Genomic DNA, 24,054 nt, shown 5'->3' with positions numbered 1-24,054 from the left:
CCTCCTCTTCCAGCCTCTCCTAGACCTGCACACATCCTATATCCACCTTCCCTGACTTTATAATGTCAATAGCAGTCTGATGGATTCAACTTGGTGTTGAAATAGGGGGCACCCGGTAAGGCCTCATCTGTTTTCGGCTCCAAGTGTTTTTGTTGTTGATTTTAAAAAATCTGATTCCTTCCAATACTTTCTCTACAACCTTCACTCATTTAGTCACAGCTCCATTCCAACCCTCATTCTCTATCCCTATTCCTACGATTTAGTTCTGTACTATAGATCAGTGTTTCCCAAACTTGGGACACCCCTTGTGTAGGGGAAGCCCCTGGCGGACCGGGCCGGTTTGTTTACCTGCCGCATCCACAGGTCCGGCCGATCACAGCTCCCACTGGCCGTGGTTCGCTGCTCCAGGCCAACAGGAGCTGCGGGAAGCGGCGGCGAGTAAGTCCCTCGGCCTGCGTCGCTTCCAGCGGCTCCCATTGGCCTGGAGCATTGAACTGCAGCTAGTGGGAGCCGCGATCGGCCGGACCTGCGGATGGGGCAGGTAAACAAACCAGCCTGGCCCGCCAGGGGCTTTCCCTACACAAGCGGCGTCCAAGTTTGGGAAACACTGCTATAGATAATTCCTACCCATTAACTAGCCCTCTCTCATGTTTTCCTAATTTAATCTGCCATTAGCTGTGCCACCCCTTTTCCAATTTGTCCCACTACAGTGTAACCTTCTATCCCCACACCTCCATCCAAAAGTCAAACTCTTATTCTCAATAAATATTCATTGAACCAAAAACTATGAGATTAATGAGGACTTTAATCCATTTTAAGTGATGAATGAGTACTTCTTATGTTAGCGCCATACTCATCCCCCCAAAAATTCAATGAGCATATGTATCTGTATTATACATGCTATATAGGCATTATTAATAAATGAAAAGAACAAAAGCATATTGCAATAATTAGGACTGGGAAGATAAAAATTATAACCCTTTCAACTCAGATACATAATTCAAACCAATCATTCAAATGAAACATTCTATATGAAAGTACGAGAGGTTTACTAATTTAAGCACCCTCTGTTTTAGTATGAAGCACCTAACTAATCAAAGATCATCACTCTGGATTTAGGTTACTGGCTAAACGCTGTGAACTTTACTGAACTCCAAACACTGCAATTATTCATATTCTCTGAATAGTAGAGGCATTGGCAGCTCCTTGATATGTTTTGCTAGTAAGATCCAGATGCACTTTCAAATGATCTAAAATAGTCTTGGTTGACCAGCATTGTACCCCGTAAAAAATAACAGCTACCTTGTTCACCATATCCTCTTACAGAAGACTTAAGGCAAGACATTTTCATCAGTCTTTTAAATCTTGTTCTTGTTGTTTCACTACATCTATTATTTAATATAGGGACCAAACTACTTCAGTTGAAATCAGTTATATCACTATCAGCTTTTCTTTCCACTTTAAGGTTAGATGGATTATTGCTTTTAACAGTAACCTTGGCTCCTGCGTTAGTGTACATCAAGAATGCTTCCAAAGTTACTCTGTTGAAAATCTTCCTCTTCAAGAAAGCCTTTTGTCAGGAATAAGGACCTGCTTACCTGCTAGCTTAAAACCCAGGCAGTCTAATGAGCGCAGCTGGGCCCAACTGAGATTCCAAATTGTCCAAATGACTGAGGGGATCAGCAGACCCGCCCTTAAGACTAGCAATAAGGCACTGGATGCTCAAAGCATTTGCCCATGACTGCAATAACTCTTGTGCCTGCTTTTTCCCAGCCTTTCCTCAGCCCAAATAATGCAGGCCTGACCCACAGCTCCAGTTCCTGTCTTTTGACTTTGGCTCTGACTTCAGCTCTGACTCTCAGCTCTCACATCTGGCCTCTGACTCCAGTTTACTCCTGAGGGAATACTGCACCAAAAAATTAAAAATTCTGCACACAATATTTTAAAATTCTCGAAATGTTGTGTGTCAATAAATAAATGTGGAGGCTCCAGCATAACAGTGGGGAGCACAGGCCACTGACGGCATGGAGGTGGGAGATCAACATGTACCCAGCAACCCCCTGGATATGGACTCGGCAGTGAAGCTGCACCCGATCCTGACACGGTGCAAGGGCTCGGCATGTCCCAGAATCACCCCAGAACCCTGCACCTCCGCGCCAAGAGCACCGGGTGTGGGCAGTCAGGCTCAGCCCAGCAGGATCCAAATGTGGAGGGGCTTAGTGTGGGGGGAAATCCAGAGCTGGGGTGACAGGGTTCTATGTGGAGCAATCTGGGTGTGGATGGCTCAGTGGGGAGGATCTGGATACACAGGGGCTTGTTGGGGGGTGGGATCCAAGTGCAAGGGCAATGGGACTCTGCAGGTGGGCCCAGGTGAAGGTGGTTAGGGCTCAGTAAGAGAAGTCTAGGTGCGGTGGGGATGGGACTCAGCAGAGGGAGTTTGTGTGGGGGGACTCATCAAGGAAGTTGAGTGCTGGAGGACTGGGACTTGGTGGGGTGGGGGTCTGGGTACAGCTAGTTGATGCTCTGTGGAGTGACAGTCCAGGTGTGGGGCTCATCAGGGTGGTCCAGGTGCATAGGGGTGGGGCTTATTTGGGTGGGGGCTCAAGTGCAGGAGGCTCAATTGGTGGGGTCTAGGTGCAAGGGTGGGTATCCAGATACAGGGGTGTGTGGCTTGGCAGGGGGTGGTCTCAGTGCAGGGGGATGGGGCTAGGCAGGGGAGGTCCAGGTGCAGGGCTCAGAGGGGGATGGTCTGGGTGCAGGGAGTCAGGGGAGGTTTAGATGTAGGGGGGCCCTCAGTGGGAAAGGTTGGGGGGAGATTGGTGGGGGCAGGCAGTTTGAATGCAGGGGGGTCTTGGTGCAGGGCTTGATGTGGGAGGTCTGGGTGCAGGGTTGCTCTGGATGCAGGGGGTGAGGCTTAGTGGGGTAGGGTGGTTGAGGCTCGGCGGCAGGATATGGGTATGGGGGAGTCTGGTACAATCTGACCTGGCCAGGACATCGCCAGCCCCACAGTGATTTACTGCTCCTCTAGCTGTTCCAGGCGCTCGAAACAAAGTGCCTGTTTGCTAGGGAGGGACATGTGACTTCTAGGGGCTTCTCTTTGCTTCCCCGTCAGAAAGTCATTTTTCTGCGGGGAAGCAAAGAAATCTGCAACGGACATGAATTCTGCATACACAGTAGCACAGAATTCACCCAGATTACCACTTATGACCAGCAGCTCCAATTCTTGGCTGCCTGACTCCTCTATCAATCACTAGGCACTACCACCCACATCCCAGTCAAGTGACACCTTTCCACATTAAGTGACACAATACAAATACCCTCAACCCCAATCAAGTCCCTCCTCCCAAAAAATCAAAAGCTGACCTTAAGCAGAATTTTGTCCCCAAAAAGGGAAAAAAGCCAGAGACACCTGCTATTGAGTTTAGGCGGAAGACACTCAGATACTACAATGACGGGAGGCAGCATAAAGCCCTAAAATAGATAGATATAACATCCTAGAATGCCTTACTTGCCCTGATAGCTGAAGCTTGAGAGCAAAGTTTTAGGAAAAGCAGCCCACTTTTCACAGTAATTTTAAATACACCTCTACCCCAATATAACGCGACCCGATATAACATGAATTCGATATAACGCAGTAAAGCAGCGCTCCATGGGGGCGGAGCTACACACTCCGGTGGATCAAAGCAGTTTGATATAACATGGTTTCACCTATAATGCGGTAAGATTTTTTGGCTCCCGAGGACAGCGTTATATTGGGGTAGAGGTGTATATGTTTCATCAATAAAGGTAATACTGAGATAGTACTACAAAGAATTCTTGTTTGTAAAGCTATTTGAATTAGCTTTTCACTATTCCCAAAATAAATATTTCAGTAATGAGAAGCGGCAAATTACCATGCAAAACTGCAAACAAATTTCATCTGCTAACCTGGGAGAACATAAACTGCAATTACTGACTCAGGAGAACTCATAATTATCTTTTACCAGGAAAAAAAACTGAGTTATTTAAATTCTTTTCACAGTTTAGTTAGAGGAACCCATTAAAAAAAAAAAAAATCTACAAATTTTGTTTTAAAGGGACCAAACTTTTAAATGGCCTTTTGTAATAAAGAATTTTGTATGTGTGTATGCATATAATGTCTTTGTAATTCCATGGCAAAGAGGAAAACATTCAATATATTTTACCAGTCTATTCCTTAAAGTATGCCATTAAAAACTAAGCATCATCCAAGTAAAAATAAGAGAAACAGAAGTGCCCTTGGAAGCAATTAAGGTTTTTGGAGTTTGCAAGACTTACAATATACAATATTGTTCAAATATAAATGTCCATTGTACTATTTCAAGAAATTAAGCTAACTTCTGCCAATGACCCCTTGTTTCACTGGTGTAAAGCCTTTTAGAAATTTATTACTCCCCTTTACAAGATAGAGAAACCAACTCCAAACATATTTCTTTTGATACATCTTATTAAGTTTCTTCATCTTCTGAAATAAAAGAAACAGTTTATGTAATCCACTGTACTTGGACTTTATCATTGGATTTCAGAATTTGTTGCAACTAATGACATGTAACACAGCAGAAGCACAGAACAATAAAGTATAAATTCAGGAGTTCTCAAAACCCATTAACATAAACATAGGCATTTGCCAAACAAATCTTGAAATTGCTACAAACCAAACAGGAAACTATCTTGCATACTCAAATGTCAGTATTTTGTGCTGCCACTGCTCAACCTGAGACTTCAGAACAACATCAGCTTTTAACTAGTACAAATCTGTTTAGTTACTAGTAGGAAATGTTGACTAGCTACAAAAATTAAGAAAGTAGAAAGACTCTGGGCTTGTCTTCACTACCGGGGTAAGTCGACCTAAGTTACGCTACTTCAGCTATGTGAATAAAGTAGCTGGAATTGACATAGCTAAGGTTGATTTACCCTGGTTTCTTCGAAGGGAGACGCTCTCCGCTCGACTTACCTTACTCTTCTCGGGGAGCTGGAGTACCGGAGTCGAATGGAGAGCACTCTGCTGTCGATTTAGCGGGTCTTCATTAGACCTGCTAAATAGACATCCACATCGATCTCCCTGGTAATGAAGACAAGCCCAGATTCTTAGCAGAGGCAAGAACTCAAGCAGCTCCTTTAACACAGAAGGGAGTGAGAAAGAAAAGTACAACAGAAGCTTAAGTGGCTCTTCCGTTGGGATCCTTGCAGTGGACAGCTGAAAGCCTTTCAGATGCAATCCGACTGAGAGTCACCACTGAAAATTTGTGCTACTAGGACAATATCTAGTAGATTAAACTGGAAAAAGGCACTCTTATTCTGGAATAAGAGTATCCAGACATGAAGTTGCATATGAACAGATACTGTGCTTTAAATTCACACTGTACCTTAATCCAAATTTATTTTCAAGCATAGACAAGCCTTAAGATTGTAACCAGCTACATGAGACATGCTTGGGGGGAAAAAAAGCTATTTGTGGTTTAACACTAAAAAAAAAAAAAAAAGAAGAAGAAGCTAAACAATGCTCTAACAGAACCTTTGACTTAACTGTCATTACAAAGAAAAGTTCATAACTAAGATTGTCACCGTAAAAGAATTGATAAATAATAAAAAACAAAAGCACACACAAAAACCCCAACACAATTAAGTATTTTTTTTTCCTTCTGAAAATGAGAGATTTCAAATTTGGACGGCTTTCCCCACAAGAAGCTCAAACCTTGGGCCTAAATTTTGCTTTAAAAAATTATAAATAAAAGAACTGCAAGTACAAATTACATACTAAATACATATGGCATTTTTATGTTAACATTGCAAGAAAGCAGCAACAAGCAATCACACTTTTCAAAGCAGAAGACACAAAAATATAAAAAAGGAAAGACCACACACTTACCAAACCTTGAGAAAGTATGTGCAGAGCTGGCTCTATCATCGTCCAAATTGGCCATTTCAAACTGATGCAGCTAATCACAAACGTCTCAGGCTAAACTACAGCAATTTTCAAAACTGTCCAGTGAGGGTTAGAAGCAATTAGCATTAAATTAGTGAAAGCAGTGTTAGCAGAGTTATTAACATGATGCACTGGACAATCATGGGGATAATTAAGGTTATTTATTATTTATGTTTTCCCTTTTATACCCTAAAAATTGGTTTTCTTGTGCCTTAATTTTAATAAACAATCTTTAACCAAGTAACAGGACCTAGATTTACATAATTTTCCCATACTGAATAGTATATAGAAGTAATATTACTTTATTTTGCAGTAAAATTCCTGGTTACTTTATAACAATGCTTTGAATATTTACCCTATGACCTGATCCTGCATCACTGAAGTCAATGGGAATTTTGCCACTGATATCAATATGTGCAGAATAAAGCCCATACATATTCTTCTCCAGGATTAAATAAATCCTTGATCCATGGGCAGCACTGAACTACCGGCTTGGAGAGGCTAGCCCCCGCCCACGCCTTCTGCCCAAGGCCCCACCTGCCCATCGCCCCCGCCCGAGCCCAGAGCACCCCCACGGCCACCAGCCCCCCCACTGTCCTTCACCACGGGGCAACATGAGCACTGGCTCCAGTTGCCTGGAGCCCTGGGCCTTGGCCGGTCCCCCTCAGCCCCCTCTAGCCCTAGCCCCAGCTTGGGACCCGGCCACAGGGGAAGAGCCAGAGAGCACCGTCGGGAAACAGGAGAGGACCCGGGGGCTGACCGTGGGGAGGCTCAGCCTCCCCTGGCCTGTGATACCCGCCCACCCATGCCTTAATCTAAAAGAAAAGCATTTCTTCTTCCATTAATAGTAAAGATGCAATGTTTGTGCTAAAACAAAGCAAGTGATACACAGTTAAACAGCTATTGTAACCCAGTAATCTTTAGGCTATAAATAAACTACAGGTTGGTTTCCTTCTGCAGTACTATACCATGTATACCATAAAATGCGGAGAATAGTAATTATTTGAATTGGTGTCTCTTACTTTGGTGGATAAACACACAAGAACAAGCTAGTTTTCATAACTGGTGTTGAAAACTATGCCCTGATCCTGCAGACGAATCTGTGCAGGCAACCCTCTTACACATGTATGAAATCCTGCTGGGGTCACCGAGGCTCTGTACAGGTCAGATTGCAGGACTGGCCTATTACTGTATTATTTGCAGTACATTCCTACTAATACAGTTGTAATCAATCATATTGATTGATTTAATTCATTGGTACTTATAAGTTTTTGTTGGCAAAAATTCATTTTGATACTTTTAACGTGTAATTGGAGTATGTACAGGTAGGTGTCTGCAGCAGTGGGGCCTAAATGATATTTTATTTTCTAGGGGATACTGTAAATGTGAGTCTCATACTTGTGATTGTAAACTTGAGTCACAAAGTTTTACACTGAACATTCCATTTAAAAACGTAATTTGTGTAAACAATTTTTAATTTCCTTTTAAATAAGCAAAAGTAGTTACATTTATTTCATAGTCAAGTATATGGTTATGCATTTTCCTTTTAGACAGGAACATTGACTGTAAAATTATGCTAGGTTAAAAACTGTCTTGCACATTTTGTAAGTTTAATTAAGTAGTACTATGTGGTCAGCATTAAAAGTTTAATTCTTCTAATAACTATCTGAATGATACTACAAATAAAGAGCTACAAACAAGCTTTTACAAAACCTAACTTTATGGGTCACATTGCAGTGACAGCTTCCCTTTAAGGGAAGCAATTTTTAGAGTGTAACAAGTCACTACAAACTATTTTGTGTTTATGGCAGTGGTTCTTGTACCATTGTGGGCCGCATCCAATACTACCTGTATGGCCCTGAGGATGTCACATGGGCTGCAGCCCTGTGCTGTCTGGGCTGCAAGTGGCCCACAGACCACGCGTTGAGAACCACTGGTTTATGGCAATAAATTGTTAAGTAAACCAAGGATTTTCATCTCAGGGGAGTGGAATTTAAGTCTAATCTGTGGTTCTCAGCAAAATTAGACAAAAGATCATGATTTTGATCCAAGAATATATTAGTGGTTTCAGAATAAATTACTGTTCAACAGCTTGTCAAACACAATGATGTGTGAAGCAAACCAGTTTCATTTACATGTGCTGAGCTGAACTTTATTGAAATTTAAATGTCTCATTAAACTCATGAATTTAAAATGTCTCAGCAAAGTTATGCATCAGAGTAGCAGATTTTTTAAATGACCTTAAAATTAATCCAAAATAATTTATTTCCAAACGAATGAGATCGGTTACAGTTGTTGTTTTTTACTGTGCAAAGTGTGAGGATGAAAAAAGAAACAAAAAGGTTAAGGCTTTAGAAAGGGATCTAAATTTGCGCTACAGGTAGGGGGTCCTACATCTGTCAGTTATTGTGAAAACAAGGACAGATGTAGTTTAATGGGGAAGTGCACCACGGGGCTAGAGAATGCGAGTTACCATAGCCCTGAACAAGCCTCAAATTTTCTCTCAGACTTTATCAGCGTTAGGTAAGAAGATGAGACGAAAACGGTGCAGCAGCAGCAGCACTTGTGACTTCAACTCCACCGTGGCAGCTGCCCTTTGAGTGACCTGCGAAGCTGCCGGGGGGCCAAGCAAGCCAGAAATAGTGACAGCCACAGCTGAGGTGGAGAGTGGGGGGAGAGCGGGGCTCGTTTGAGAGAGATGAGAAGAACAAGGCGAGCCCCATTCTCTCAGCGAGAGCGCAAGCAAACAGATCCCGGCAGCCCCCTCCCCATCCAGGCAAAGGGGTCAGACCTGAGCGCTTAGACCGGGCTCGCAGCTCCAACATCCTCCAGCTCACGTCTGCCAGATGCGACGCCATTGCGCGGAAGAACCACCACTACTACTACTCCCCTCCCCTCGCGCCTGCTCCACCGGGAAGAGACCGACGCGATAGCACGGCTCTGTCCGCTGTGGTTACCCTGACCGGCCGTAAACACGCCCGTGACACTGTCGCAAATGCGTTTGTTCAGTCAGTCCGGAAGTGAAGGGGGGATTGTGACGGCCCCTCCCCCCCGCTGCCGTAAGTGATGCTGGCGGCGGTCGCGGCAGGCTGTGAGGGGGTTGGAGGTGCTGGAGGATGGGGCGCTGCTACCTGTTTGGTCTGTGCTTGCTCCTCGGGCTGCTGAGGGCTGGCCGGGGGCTGCAGAACGTCACCGCCCAGCTCTTCGGGGCCGAGGCCTTCGGGACCCTGGCGGCCTTCGGGGACTTTAACTCGGACAAGCAGACGGACCTGTTCGTGCTGAGGGGCGGTAAGTGCGGGACGGGCAGGGCCCCTGGGGGACTGGAGCGCCCCCAGCCTCTAGGGGCAATGGCGTAGGTAGGGTGAGGCTGCCCCCTTAGCAGCGGAGATGGGGCACAGTCCAGTGGTTACTGAAACGGCATGAATGCCATGGATCGTCTCTTCTCATACTGGACCTACCTCTGTGGTCTCTGAGCCCCTTAGCTGAGGAATGGTGCACCCCATAGGCAGGCCCATGAATTACGTTTATATAACGTAATAAGGGAGTAAGTAGTGGGTGTAACTCTTAAATATTAATAGTCTTGATAGTAACACAAGTTAATTCCTAGTTGTATCTATGATCACAAAATAAGGTGCTAGTGTTAACAAGTCCTTCGGCCAAGGGCTTCTCATCTCTGTGAAACAATACTGACATTTTTGTCAGAGGGAGACTTTGGGACAATATTGTATTATCAGTGGCTTATAGTCTAAAGTATGTCATTTAATAGTCGTAGCCTTACCCCTCAATCAGCATTATACTGAAGATGCTTGTAACAAAAATTGAAGTAATGTTATGTCTTCTAGGGGAATTAGCTCAATGGTAGAGTGCTTGTTTAGCATGCGAGAGGCAACAGGAACAATGCCCATGTTCTGTGGGCAAATATAGTGCCCATCTATAAAAAGGGAAATAAGGACAAAACAGGGAATTACAGGTCAGTCAGTTTAACTTCAGTACCCAGAAAGATAATGGGGCAAATAATTAAGCAATTTGCCAATATCTAGAAGATAGTAAGGTGATAAGTAACCGTCAGTATGGATTTGTCAAGAACAAATCATGTCAAGCCAATCTAATAGCTTTCTTTGACAGGGTAGCAAGCCTTGTGGATGGGGGGAAGCGGTAGATGTGGTATATCTTGACTTTAGTTTTCAGAGTAGCAGCTGTGTTAGTCTGTATCCGCAAAAAGAAGAACAGGAGTACTTGTGGCACCTTAGAGACTAACAAATTTATTAGAGCATAAGCTTTCGTGGACTACAGCCCACTTCTTCGGATGCATATAGAATGCTTATGCTCTAATAAATTTGTTAGTCTCTAAGGTGCCACAAGTACTCCTGTTCTTCTTTTTGCTTGACTTTAGTAAGGCTTTTGATATGGTTTCACATGACCTTCTCAGAAACAAACTAGGGTAATACAATCTAGATAGAGCTACAGTGGGTGCATAATTGGTTGTAAAACAGTTCACAGAGAGTAGTTATCAGTGGTTCACAGTCAAGCCTGAAGGGCATATTGAGTGGGGGTCCTGCAGGGATCAGTTCTGAGTCTGGTTCTGTTCAATATCTTCATCAAGGATTTAGATAATGGTAGAGAGAGTATACTTACAAAGTTTGTGGCTGATACCATGCTGTGTGGCGTTTCAAGTGCTTTGAAGGGTAGGATTAAAATTCAAAATGATCTGGACAAACTGGAGAAATGGTCTGAAGTAACTAGGATGAAATTCAATAAGGACAAATGCAAAGTACTCCACTTAGGATGGAACAATCAGTTGCACACATACAAAATGGGAAATGACTGCCTAAAAAGGAGTACTGCAGAAAGGGATCTGGGGGGTCATAGTGGATCACAAGCTAAATATAAGTCAACAGTGTAATGCTGTTGCAAAAAAAGCAAATATCGTTCTGGGATGTATTAGCAGGAGTGTTGTAAGCAAGACACAAAAAGTAATTCTTCCATTCTACTCCACACTGATTAGGCCTCAACTGGAGTATTGTGTCCACGTTTCAGGAAAGATGTGGACAAATTGGAGAAAGTCCAAAGAAGAGCAACAAAAATGATGAAAGGTCTAGAAAACATGACCTGTGAGGGAAGATTGAAAAAAATTGTGTTTGTTTAGACTGGAGAAGAGAAGGCTGAGGGGGGACATAACATTTTTCAAGTACATAAAAGGTTGTTACAAGGAGTAGGGAGAAAAATTGTTCTCTTTAACCTCTAAGGGTAGGACAAGAACAATAGGCTTAAATTGCAGCAAGGGAGGTTTAGGTTGGACAGTAGGAAAAACTTCCTAACTGTGAGGGAGGTTAAGCACTGGAATAAATTGCCTAGGGAGGTTGTGGAATCTCCATCATTGGAGATTTTTTTAAGCAGAACTTTGGAGCGGAGCTTGAGCACGGAGCAGCTCTGGAGCAGTGGAGCTGCAGGTTTTTGCCTGGAGCTGGAGCGGAGCCAGAGCACAGCTCCAAAGCCCTGTTTAAAAGCAGGTTAGACAAACACCTGTCAGGGATGGTCTATATCACAGGACTAGATGACCTCTCAAGGTCCGTTTCAGTCCTACGATTTTGTGACTTTCCTAAGGTGTAGGAGAAATCTCAAGCGGTGATAATTTTTGTCTTGCTCCTCTGAGGCTTGAAACCGTTTACAGCATCTTTCTTGAAAGAACACACATGCCTAAGAATTTTAAAATATTATTTAATACTGTAAGATCATTTTAATTTATTTTTAAATAAACTTAATGATTGTGAAATTAACTAAATATCTAACTGTGAAGACAGAAAATATGCAACATGGGTTGTGGCAGTGCAAGCTTACTTATTGGTCTTGCTAATACACCTCTACCCTGATATAACGCGACCCAATATAACACGAATTCGGCTACAACACGGTAAAGCAATGCTCTGGGGGGGGAGTGGGGCTGTGCATGCCGGTGGATCAAAGCAAGTTCGATATAATGCGGTTTCACCTATAACGCGGTAAGATTTTTTGGCTCCCGAGGACAGCATTATATCAAGGTAGAGATGTATATCATCCTATTGTGGGAAGAAGCATCTCTGAGGATTGTAGGGTAAATCACTTTCTATTCAGATTTGGCCTTTTCAGACTACCCTGGGATTCTAGTCTAAGCAAACTCTTGGTGTCAAATTGTATAATAACTTATGATAGGAAAGTCCACCTGCTGGGGTTAAATCTCATTTAGGCCACATAACAGCTGCCAAATTGTAACAATATCCAATCACTACTGCATATTTATTATTTACATCAGAATCAAACCACTGAAGTTGAGATGAAAGACTTGTTTTCGTGGTAAAAAAGGAAATTGGGAAATCATGGATACATAGAAATGGCAAAATACATAGTTTTCTAATCAAATTTCAGTGCTTTTTGCAGATGCCAAACTGCCATGTTAAAAATGGAAGTTTTTGTCCTTCACGGCTATAAGATATTTACACTGAAAATGACTGGAGTTGTGTTCTGCTCATTCAACTTTTCAGAAAATTGTTCCCAAATATACAATAGCAGCAGCAAAGGTGTGAATTAATTTTGAAGTTTAGTTGGATTGTTTAAATGTTAGCAGTCCTAAACTTGGCTGTATGGAAGTACTCAGCTGGAATATGCAGTGAACAAATTTTATTTTAGAGTTAAAAGGAATACTGATAATTGTGTGATTATATTAGAAGATATTTGATGTTTGGCTCATTATTTTTCAGATACATGTATGTAAACATTAAGGTTTTACATAGGATGACTAACTTACGGTTGCTTTTGCACAGCAGAATTGCATATACATGTTCCTTTTTTCTGGTTTGGCATTATATGAAAAAGTCCATCTAAAATAAATAAGTATTGCTATTTCCAATTGGATTATTTGAATTATCTGAACTTTAGATTTCATTGACACAAGGCTTGCAAAATACTAAAATAACACAGCTTTTTTTTGCTAATAGTTATCTGAAGACCAGTACAAAGAGGGGGTTGGTGGGCAGGCTGCTACACATTGGAGGTATTGTAACATTAGAGCTCCAGGAGCAGTGCCAGCTCTAATCATTCTCAGGGTACTTTTGGCAGCCAAGTGTTGCTTCTAGAATGCTGTCTTTGGACCCTATCGAGTGTCCATTTTCTAGATTAGTTTTAGACTAGAGTGACTGCATGATACCTTGATTCCCACTCCCCAAGATATCTGAAAGGAGAAAGAACTTTCTCTTACACCAGAGCTAAACATAATAGCTGGCGATACCTGTATCCTACTGGTGGTTTTTTGTTTTTGTTTTTTTAACTCCAGCTTTCAAGTTCTATCATCAGAACAGAGAAGAAGTCTAGCTGCTCCTACTGCATCAAGAATATCTAGATCCCAAAGTATACTGGTGCAACAGCACTGCAAAAACCCAAAATTAGCACTTCTATCTAGCCAATTTTCAGACCCAACACTTCTAATTCTACTGCAGAAATAGAGAAAAAATCTAGCTGCTTCCAGTATGTCAAATCCAGACCCTGGTGCAGCAGTACCACAAAAACCCCGAACAGTCACCTGGATCCTTCTGAATCTAGTCAGTTTTTGCCCCTGTAGTTCCACTAACTAATTGCAAAACCCAGGATAGCTGCTCTGATTCTGCTACAAAAACCTGGATCAAACATCTGGATATGACTGGAGCAAGAATGTAGGGGTTTTTGGAGCTAAGTTCACTTCAATTTGAAATGCAGCTCACAGTGCCCTGGTGAAAAAAATATTCCCCTTGTACCTCTTTTGAAGCAGAAGGAAATGAGACTTAGTCATATTTGAATATTTCTTTTTTCGTTAGCTGGGAGGAGCAATTATATTTGGCAGTGCAAACAGTCTCAACCATACCTTGTTAAATATTATTTTCATTCTCATAAAACCAGTGTCTAATAGGGTTTATTCATTAATTTAATGCTATTTATATGCTTCCTTTTCAGGCAATGAATTACTTATCTTTCTGGCAGACCAAAAGGAGCCGTATTTTAAACCCAAAGTCAAGTTGTCAATGTAAGTATTGATACATAATATCTTAATGATGATGTAATGGAAACATTCATTTTGGTTAAGACTGACTAAATTGGAAGCAAGATTCAGTGGGAGCATGATTAGGATTCTTTCTGGGTTGTTTTTTTGTCTGTTTAATTACATGATTCAGTTTCTCCGTAGAATTCAAGCTTAAACTTGAAAGATGAGCTTGCTGAATTATGTCATGAAAGGCCATTTGGTATTTTTTGTACTTGCCTAGATTTTATGCAACCTCTGAGAGAAGGTGGGGAAATAAGAACTTTGTAATCTATAGGGTTTATGTTTAGTTAGATACATTTCCCTTTGTTTTAGGAGGAAAAGCAAAAAAAAAAAAAAAAAAAAAAAGATGGAACAATCTCAGCTTCACTTATTTAATGCAGAATATGGGCCTGATTTCCAGTTCCTGTGCAGATGCCCACCTACTGTTTGCACAGAAAACTGAATATCCTTATTTACATCTTTCATATGTGCATGTGTGTGTAACTGTATATGAGTTTGAACAAACTGAGTACTCATGCACAGAATAAGCACACCTTTGCACATGTCAACACATGAGTACAGGTGCACTGACATTCAAACTTCTCATTTAGAAACAAGGCCCAGATACTCAATGAACAATGTGTGTGTGGACCAAAAGAACGACAGCAGAAAACAAAAGATAATATGGGAGAAGAAATAAGACACCGCAAAGGAGAAAAGATAGGGCTTTCTGAAGTCCCAATCTACAGCTCTGGTCCCTACTGCGTAGACATCATGTTTTATGATCTAGCTACTGGGATCAAACTAGAAGGTTTCCTTGTGTCTAAAATAGAGCTTTTAAGGGCTTGCAGTGATAAGTTGCTATGGTATGGAACTAGTAAGGTTTTGCAAGTACTGGGGAGTGTGAGAAGAGTGTATAAGATAGGGTTGGAGAATGTCTGCCAAAACATAGGGCTAAAACTTTCATCCTACAAAATTTAATGTAATATTAACCATTTCAAAAAGAAAATACATTATTAGTCTATGGATGTACAATATTTTAGGGGCCCACAGATTTTAATCACACATCCATTTGCACATTTAAATGTTTAATTTTATAATTGTAGAAATCAGGGTGTCATAACCAGTGTGGTTCCTGGAGATTATGATGGTGATTCACAAATGGACGTCCTTCTGACAACAAAACCACAAAATCACATCACTAATGAATTATCGGTTATTATTTTTTGGGGACGCAATCAAACATTAGGTAAGTTGGTGTTGCTGTTAAATAACAAAAAAATACTTAAGTTATAACTTACTGGACAACATAACCATTATTTGTGTTTATAACAGAAATACTGATCAAGCATCTATAGCAGATCTGCAGTTTCACATCTACATAAAATTTTGTACTAGAACTACAGTGGGTAGGAGGGTTAAAAAACATCAGTCCCTTTATAATGGAGTAGCAATAGCCAATTCACAGTTCAAGTTGGAGCTATTTTTTTTAAATATAAACCAGATTTGCCCCTCCTCTTCCCCCCTCCCCCCCGCTGCCTCTACCCTCTCCCAACTTCCCCACATCCTTAACAATTATTTTTATCCTAGGCTAAAGCTTCTCTGGGGAAGATGCGTAAGAAATAGGATACAGTATTATGAAAATTTACCTCTCCTTCATTTGTCAACATTATCCTATCATTTTTGGGCTCATGACATTTAATAAGATGGTTTGGTTTAGAAATTCCAAGTTTATTTGATTTTTGTTGACCTTGCTGAGAAGCAGCATTTAGGGGGAATGTTTGGGGAGGGATGGGAAGGCTGAAGAGTCTTTTAAGTGTCTTAAAAGCAATATTTAAACACTCAATATTAAAATATTTGTGAAGTATAAATCAAGCTACTTCTGACTTCAGGTACTGTTGCTGCCAGGCTGAGTCAGAAGTGGGGGGAATGGATTGTGAAGTAGCAGACTGGGGGAATGGGTTGGAGCATGTCCAGGAGAGCACATGAGATGATCAGAGGATTTGGGAGAAATATGAAGGGTTGACCTGGCGTGAGGCACAAACAGGAAGATGCAGGCCTCTTTGCCAGTTGGCTGAGGGGATTCAGGGGACCTTGAGAGCTTGGAGAATGAGAGGCATAGGATGGTGTTAGTGGAAACGTTAGATATCTACACGAGATAGAAGGTGTGGAAGATGGAAGGGCGGGGTACTGGTGCACACCCAGGAAGTGGGGGACAGAAGATAGGAGCAAATGAAAGTGTGGGGTGAAAGGAAACAATAACTGACCGCTCTGAGCAGGGATGGACAGAGGTATGCCAGGGATAGTTGGATGTGGGATTTGAGGGGTCTGTGAGGGGAGCAGTGCAGGACACCCAGCCAGTTTATACTTCCACATAGTCTCCTAATTGATAATTACTCCTTCCAATTTACGCTGTGCTACAGTCTTAAACAACACCCTGAATAAAGAATACTTTTCAGGTACATTTTGTGCAAATGTTATATATGGACACGCTTTTGTCCCAACAGGTTCAGATTATCTTTATTAACCACATTTTCACATGCTTCAATCTACATTTTAGTATTAATTTATAAGATTACTAACCTAGGTAGAAATTGACTTTTGTGGTAAGGGTTATTTTTGTAATTTTGTTAAGCCACCACATGGCTAAGGATGGGTAAGTTCCAGAGTTGGGTCTCTGAATTGCCTTTCTTCTTTGTGCTGGCAGTTAGAATTTACATAGAACTCAAAGCAGTCAGTTATATTGTTTGTGTTGAAGGCTGGCTGTGTTTTTGAAAATGGCCAAAAACAAAATCACTAAATAGCTTTGGAAGACCTAAAGTTAATAAAGAATATATTATAATAAAGATGGCTGGGTGTCTTAATGTCATAAAATGTGTGCAATTTAATCAAGTGAATGCTTTTTCTGTTTTCAGATTCTAATCGTAAGACTGTGTTAAATAAAACTTTTCATGATGAGCCTCTAATTATGGAGTAAGTATGTATGGCATCTTACCTTGAACAAAACTTGCAGAAATAAATTGGAACATAAATGTTAAATATTTAATGTTTAAGTGTTTAGTTTGTTTAACAATGTCAAATTAAAACACCAAATATCTTAAGTCTAAAATGTGCCCAATACTAAAAACACAACATGAAATCATCCAGGCTGCAGGCTGTCGCATTTCCTCAAGGTGAAGTCTCATGACTTGCGGCCTCTAGACCAGGCATTTAGGCTGCAATTTACTGTGATCACCTCAGTAGATCTGTCTTTAATTCTATATCTGCAGTCCTGGTCTCTCAGGGACAATGACAGGATTAACAAGTGACCAGCCAGTGTTCATAAAACCAAGTATTTATTCAGAACAAAAGCATTACAGAGAAAACAATAAATAGCTTACATGCCTGCTTACGAGATAATACTTGTCTGCTACATAGGACCCTAGTAGGTTTCTTAGTACTCCAGGTTCTCTCACAAGGACTGTATCTCTTGTCATAGTCTCATGTCAGTTCTTGGATGCAGTGAGAGTGATCTCTCTTCATGTAGTCAGATAGTCACTTTATACTGTTCTCAGTTCTCTGTTTGCCCAGGTGTCTTCAATCAGATCAGTTTATGCAGTTTTCCCCAGGGTGGAGATTTCTCTAGACTTGTTACAGGCCTACTGATTCACATTAATTATCCCTGTCCCTGCCAAGTGAGCTTAGTTCCTGCAGGAAACTCCTGTACCTCCCCCAATGGAGCTAGAATATAATCCCTAGACCAAACAGAAACATATAACATTTATAAAATAGATACCACAGTAATGTCTTTGAATATTCCATGCATCTGTCATTCTACTTACCCTATATACTCGTTCATAAGCCGGAATTTTTTTTAGTAAAAAAGGGAATCATCAGAGAAGGGGGTTGGCTTATGAATGGGTATAGAGAGGGAGAGGTGAGACACAGCCCCTCCCCCCCAACAAAGGGGGCAAGGAGAGGCAGCACAGCCAGCAGAGCCAAAAAGGAAGAGGCGGGGCCAGAGTCTCTATGCTTCTGGCCACGCTGCTTCCGCCCCCCACCTCCGAAGCAGCTCCAGCTCCGGGGCTGGCAGGCTGCGGCCGCGCAGCCCAGCCTGCTGGAGTAGCTCCAGCCAGGCCAGAACATCCTCACCTGGCCCGCCACAGCTAAGGTGGAAAGCAATGGGATGGGGAGAGTGTGGGGGCCCCAGGCTAGGGGTGGGGTCATGTGAGAGGTGGTCACAGGGGTTACTCCCCTGAACCCCAATCCCCCCCAAAAAATGTCCCCACCAGTTGCTGTTCCGGCCCATCAGGGTAAAGTCACTGGCAGGCCGGGACACTTTGTTTACTTAGGTTTACCTCCGTGCCTGCAGATGCTTGAGGTAAACAAACCGTCTTGGCCTGCCAGCAGCTTATCCTGATGGCCTGGGAGCCAAAGTTTGCCGACCCCTGAAATAGGGTCGGCTTATGAATGGGTCATAAAAAATTTCCATTTTATTATCCATCTTGGGGGGATCGGCTTATAAATGAACCGGCTTATGATCGAGTATATATGTATTTGCAACCTCAGATAAGCAGCCCTTCTGTGATTGGTGATCGGTGAACTCAAATTTCATGTTTGCTGAGGCTGTTTACTTCCGTGTGTGTTGTAGGTAAGCTTAGAAGTCAGCATTGACCTAGGAGAAGTAGGGTGGCTACCACAACTGATAGGACCTGTGAGGAGATTAAGGTAGGAGGGTTGAGGAGAAAGGTGGAGAGATCTGCTAGATGGATGGTGGCTGGGAGATAGTTAATAAATTATTCTAATAGTCTGGTTAGGGTAGGGATTGGAGGTATATTGATTTAAACTTTCCCTTTATTTTTTAGTAATTTACGTTTAACACAGTATTGCATTGTATTTGCTTCCTCCCCACCTCTTTTGCTGCCTGATTGCATACTTCTGGTTCCAAATGAGGTGTCTGGTTGACCGGTCAGTTTGTAACTCTGTTCATAACTCTGATGTTCTACTGTAGTGCAGATTTGAACTGAATCTTCATAGAAGAATGCACAGAATCAAGTTCTTCAATTCTTAAGAGTCCCAAATACAGAGGGATGATTTATAATAGTCAGACTGAAAATTGTTAATGAAGGATAAGATGACACAGCTTGTTTTTACGTTTTCAGCTTCAATGGTGATTTAATTCCTGATGTCTTTGGTGTCACAAATGAATCAGATAGACCTCAGATACTGCTAGGCAGGTAAGCTAAAATGTTTACTTATTTACTAGCATGTAACATGAATTTTTATATCAATTGTTGCCACACCCAATTCTACTGTCAGTGCAAGTGCATAAAATTTCCATGTTGAGTGGATGGTGTACAGATATGGAGCTCTTGTTTTGACCCTCTTCCTCTTGATATCATAGGAGCAATGTTCTGTGTACTCTGTGGCACATAGGATCTAATTTCTGTGCACTTCTGTGTAATAAACTAGAAATTCTGTGGCGGTTTCAAGAACCTAAAACTTGAGTAATGGTGGCTGATATGAGAAAGTACATGGTGGTTTCTTGCAGCTATTATGGTGTACAATGGTAATGAATTCAATTGCATTTATTTTTATCATGGTAGAACATAGATGCCAGTGTCTTTTTAATTGGCACTGTACAAATATGTAACAAAAAGACTGTCGTCTGTGTACACACTGAAGCCTATAACTTATATTTGGTCTAATACACCACAAGATTCCATTCATGTAAATACAAAAGTATGTCAGCAGATACCAGTGGGCTGTCCACTATTGATTAGGGAACAGACATGAAAAATTTGTGCAATATTTTTCATGTGCTCAGGTTGAGGCATAAAGTGTGTATAGTTTTGACGTATACAGAGGTACACTTGGCTGGTTCAGAGATTAATGGTAAAATATTGTCTAAAGATGAAATTCGTTCCTGATACTGTGTTGCTTGAAACCTTGGAACAAATTTTAACTGAGTGAATGCTGTTGGTGTTTGTTTAGAGCGATTACGGTTGGACTAAGTCTATAATTGTCTTATTTTCATTTCCTCTCTTCCACTTACTTGTTGGTTCCTTGTGGGAGTAGTCTCGTGTATTAAAATAGGCTGGAGCTCTCTTTTGCACCTTCCGCCTACACTACAGCAAAAAAATCAAATGCATGATATGAAAATATTAAATTCTTCGATTTTTTTATTTATTTTATTTGCTTTTAAATATGCAGTACTAATTCCCGTGCAGTAATACCTTGTAGAATTTTAGCTTTTGAAATTGCCTTATTTAAGCAAGAGGCAATTTACAAGAGAACATTTACTTCCAAATTTGTGGGGGGGTTGTTTTGTTTTAAAAGCTTTATTTGACTCATTTTTAAATACTGTTATGTGGGTGTGTTGATGTAGGGAGAATGTATGCATCAGAATTAACAGTTCCATATTTATTCAGATACGGTTTATCTTTCTTTTCCTAATCTTATATATTTGCAGGGAAAAGAACTTGACTTAATTATCCCAAGACTGTTCTCTAACCTTTTAATTTTTTTTTCTTTAGGGTTTTCTATAGCACCTATCATTATAGTATCTAATGTTCACCAAGTAAAAAATATCTGCATAGAGAAACTATTATGTCTAAGAGGTTATATGTCTAGGGTCTTGAATGGGATATATGGGGTGACTAGCCTCTCCTGCCCCCTCCCATGTTACCCAGGCTACATTCTATATTTAGTGTGCTAGTTCTATAAGAGCTATTGCAATTATGTCATCTCAAGCTGGGAATCATACCCCCAAATACTTCAAGCTTCAAGAAAACTAATAGTAAAGAACTGCATTCTTTTTCTTTGGGATTTTAGACCAAAAACCCCAAGCTTCAAGTGCAGACCTATCCTAAAAGAACAGAGATCTAGCAAGGAAGAGAGATGCATTTTTCCTCAGGATTAGAGCAGCAGTGAGAAAATAAAAGCCCTTTCCTATATCTGTATAACTGCAAACTTATAGTTCTGTGTCTCGTATTTTAGAATTTCAAGAGCAGTGGAACAGAATATGAATCTCTTTAATAAAAAGCTGGTTTCAGTACAAGACTTGTTAGTGAATACTGGAATAAAAATTTTAACTTATCTGGGATTTCTGGTTATACCCTGAGCAAAGGACTTTCTTTGGCGATTAGAATATGTTGTAGACATGGCTAATGCAGTAAAAGCAGGATAAAAGAACATACATCCTCATCAAATAGTAGAGACAGTTTTAAAAAAATATATAATGCCTATAGGGAAAATGAGAATGAGAGGTTAGCTAAGAAAACTAATAGTGAAGAACTGTATTCTTTTTCTTTGGGAATTTAGATCAAAAACCTATTTGGCACAGTATGCTCTCAGATACTTAAAACATGGTCCTGGTTCTGAGCTTCACAAATTGCAGGAGCAGCTCACAGACTGTTCACCCTTCCAAAGTGCTAATTTATATATCCTGCCTGGTGAAGAAAAGGATCACTTCAGCTAGTAATACCTACTGTGACTGGGACTTACCAGGCACATAAATTGGAGTCTGGGTTACTAGCATGACCCGTCCATGAACAACTGTTAAGTAGGGTATGTAGGGCCTACACTTCATATTCTTTACCAAATTATATGTGTAAAGTGTTCTGGTTTCTAGATAGAGGAACTTCATTGAAGATAGAAAGTAATTTGTATAAACATTCTAGTACATTTAAATATGAAATATTTAGTTTGTACCCAACAATTTAAATTAAACTTTTAATTTTCTAAGGAGAATTTGGCTGACTGTGCAGTTGATACTGCCTGATTATGTATAAAGTTTATTTAGTTTGGGTGTACTTACTTTAACTCAGTAAAACTGAAAATTTAACACATTGCCTGCACAAAGGTTGAGGGGAATACCTGTTGAACAACCAGTCTTAACCTATTTGGAAAATCAAGCTGTATTCTGTGCCTATTGTATTGCTACCCTGTACAGATAACATAGATCACCTAACTCATTACCAGTGGAAGAAATAACTGCTAAACCAGAGTCTAGGATCAGAATATAGATAGCAACTTGGTTCGTGAAAGTAGAAATGAACACATCTCACTCTTTCACAGCTACATTAGTTCTGAAAACAATTAAAAAACTTTTTAAAAAGAAAAATGGCTGACACACCCAAGCAAAAAAATTCAAACTTGGTTGCCTCCACTAATAGTAATGGGAGTAGTTAGCTTTAGGCACCTATGTACTAATATGTGCATCTTTAGGTCTGATCCTCTGATGTACTGAGTTCTTTCAATTCCTGTCAATTTCATTAGGCGTTTAGGACACACAGGCTCTTAGATCAATTGTGCATTACTATTACATCATTTCACTGGTACAGCCCCCCCTCTTCTGTTCACACCTCTGTTTTTTAGTAATGTCTGCTTAAATTAAATCGCAAGTAATGAATAGCAGTTTTGAGTCTCAGAACGTGCTGGTTTTGCAACTTTTAGATACTACTACAAAGTTCCAGTTAATATCTGATTATCTATTTAGTAGTTCGTATTAATATGAAAATGTACAATGACATTTGCTGCATAATAAATACAGATGTAGTTAGTCTCTGACAGCTGTTGGGGTTTTTTTGTGTGTGTATAATCAACACTGATGCTCATCACTTTAAAAGAAATGGTTTGTTGTGAAGTGTTTTGAATTTCCCTGGGGCATTTTTTAGCTGTTGTGTCAAGAGAAGCCCATTGACTTTTCTAGTTCTAATCAGATTATACCTGTTTCCATAGAAACAGTACATCAGCTTTTCTAACTTTCATCTTCCTGGACCTTAAGCAGTGTATAATTAAATAATTTTTTTATTCTTGATATTAGTCTGATACGTTGTTATCAAAGATAGACAGGTAGAGGTTTTAGCAAATCTGTAACCCATTTACTTAAAATGTAATCGTTGCTAGTAGCATCATTTTAATATCATTCTCAATGAGAGCATTTCCCTTTACTAGAGGTTATTTGAAGATTTATAGATCTTTTTCAATAAACAAAGAATTACAATATAGGACTGGAAACAATATTTTGATTATTTTTAAATCATTCACATGTATAATTGGAAGTTCTCATGCCCTTCTAAGAGAGATGTTTTTGACCATTAATCTCTGCTTGAATTTTATCAAGATGACTTTTATTTAAATCTGATTTATGGAACAAAGCTTGCAAATTTCCCCCAAGGGTGTTCATGACAGTAAGTGTAACCTTGCACTGATTATGTTGGAAGATTTTATCAGCTTTCTAGGAGAACAACACAGTTAATATTCTGTGAAGAAATATTGGTACAAAGAAATATATTAATAGTTCAAAAGAAGGTTGAATGTTATAGGTCAGAATATAATCTGGTTTGATAATGTTTGGAAAATGTAGCTTTATTTTATTTCCTTACAAAACCAGTGTTCATTTTTTAATGGAAAATGTTTGGGCTTGTAATGGAGATGTCAACAGTTCTCCATTTCTTAATTATTTTATAGTTCTCTAGAAGTAAATGTTTTGGAATATAATTTAAATAGATCTGTTTTTAATTGAAGAGGATGATTTTTTTGTTTGTTTGTTTCAAAGTTTCATAGTTAAATCTTAAATCTGTGGAAGATACACTTTGGATACTGATATTTGCTGATCTTAATCCTTACAATTACAGACATTGAGAACTACTGTATATTGGGTGTTGGGGAAAACTTAATTAGAGCTGTGTTTGAAATAACTGAATCACTAACACCCATCATGTAGTGTCTGATTAACATTGAGTTGGATTTTTACCAAATGTAATAGTTAAGACTTCTGTATATGAAAAATAACTTCTTATTCAAACACCGGCCTTTGAAAGGCTTGCCATGCTGGAACTGGAGAGCTTGGAAATATTTGTGGATATGTGTTTGATTGAAAAACATGAACCAGGATGGTGATGTGGACATTTTAATAAGTGCTTGGAAATAAGCCCACCTAATTAAACAAATTGCAGCATGAAAGAACAGAAATTTAGCGCAGAGCAGCTATTCACAGTGAATTAAGGCAGCTGTTTTCTATGATCACCTACAGTACAATCTTCAGACATTTCCATATTAAATACAATTCATATAATCACAGGCGTGTTTTTTTTTCTAG

The 24,054-nt window shown here is 40.3% G+C and overlaps 2 protein-coding genes across 10 annotated transcripts in view; one reads left to right on the top strand and one right to left on the bottom strand.

Moving 5' to 3' along the window:
• Positions 1-8,925, bottom strand: part of PHKB (phosphorylase kinase regulatory subunit beta) — a 194,449-nt gene extending 185,524 nt beyond the window's left edge. For 4 of the 8 annotated variants that reach the window (XM_034788865.1, XM_034788867.1, XM_034788866.1 and 1 more), the window contains exons 1-2: positions 8,736-8,874; positions 5,888-6,000 (exon numbers count right to left, since the gene is read on the bottom strand). In XM_034788865.1, coding sequence (XP_034644756.1) covers positions 5,888-5,942 — 55 coding nt within the window. In that variant the 5' untranslated portion in view covers positions 5,943-6,000; positions 8,736-8,874. Of the gene's footprint in view, positions 1-5,887; positions 6,001-8,549; positions 8,558-8,735 lie in introns of all 8 variants that reach the window. The other 4 variants (XM_034788873.1, XM_034788864.1, XM_034788870.1 and 1 more) reach the window with 4 other exon arrangements.
• Positions 8,926-8,982: 57 nt separating this feature from the next.
• Positions 8,983-24,054, top strand: part of ITFG1 (integrin alpha FG-GAP repeat containing 1) — a 201,560-nt gene continuing 186,488 nt past the window's right edge. For both annotated transcript variants that reach the window (XM_034788874.1, XM_034788875.1), the window contains exons 1-5: positions 8,983-9,232; positions 13,904-13,973; positions 15,077-15,219; positions 16,886-16,943; positions 19,112-19,186. In XM_034788874.1, coding sequence (XP_034644765.1) covers positions 9,061-9,232; positions 13,904-13,973; positions 15,077-15,219; positions 16,886-16,943; positions 19,112-19,186 — 518 coding nt within the window. In that variant the 5' untranslated portion in view covers positions 8,983-9,060. The remainder of the gene's footprint in view (positions 9,233-13,903; positions 13,974-15,076; positions 15,220-16,885; positions 16,944-19,111; positions 19,187-24,054) is intronic.

Source organism: Trachemys scripta, chromosome 13 (assembly GCF_013100865.1).
Source record: "Trachemys scripta elegans isolate TJP31775 chromosome 13, CAS_Tse_1.0, whole genome shotgun sequence".
NCBI lineage: Eukaryota > Metazoa > Chordata > Testudines > Emydidae > Trachemys > Trachemys scripta.
Note: the sequence above shows the minus strand (reverse complement) of the source record. Positions and strands in the feature narration are given on the sequence as shown.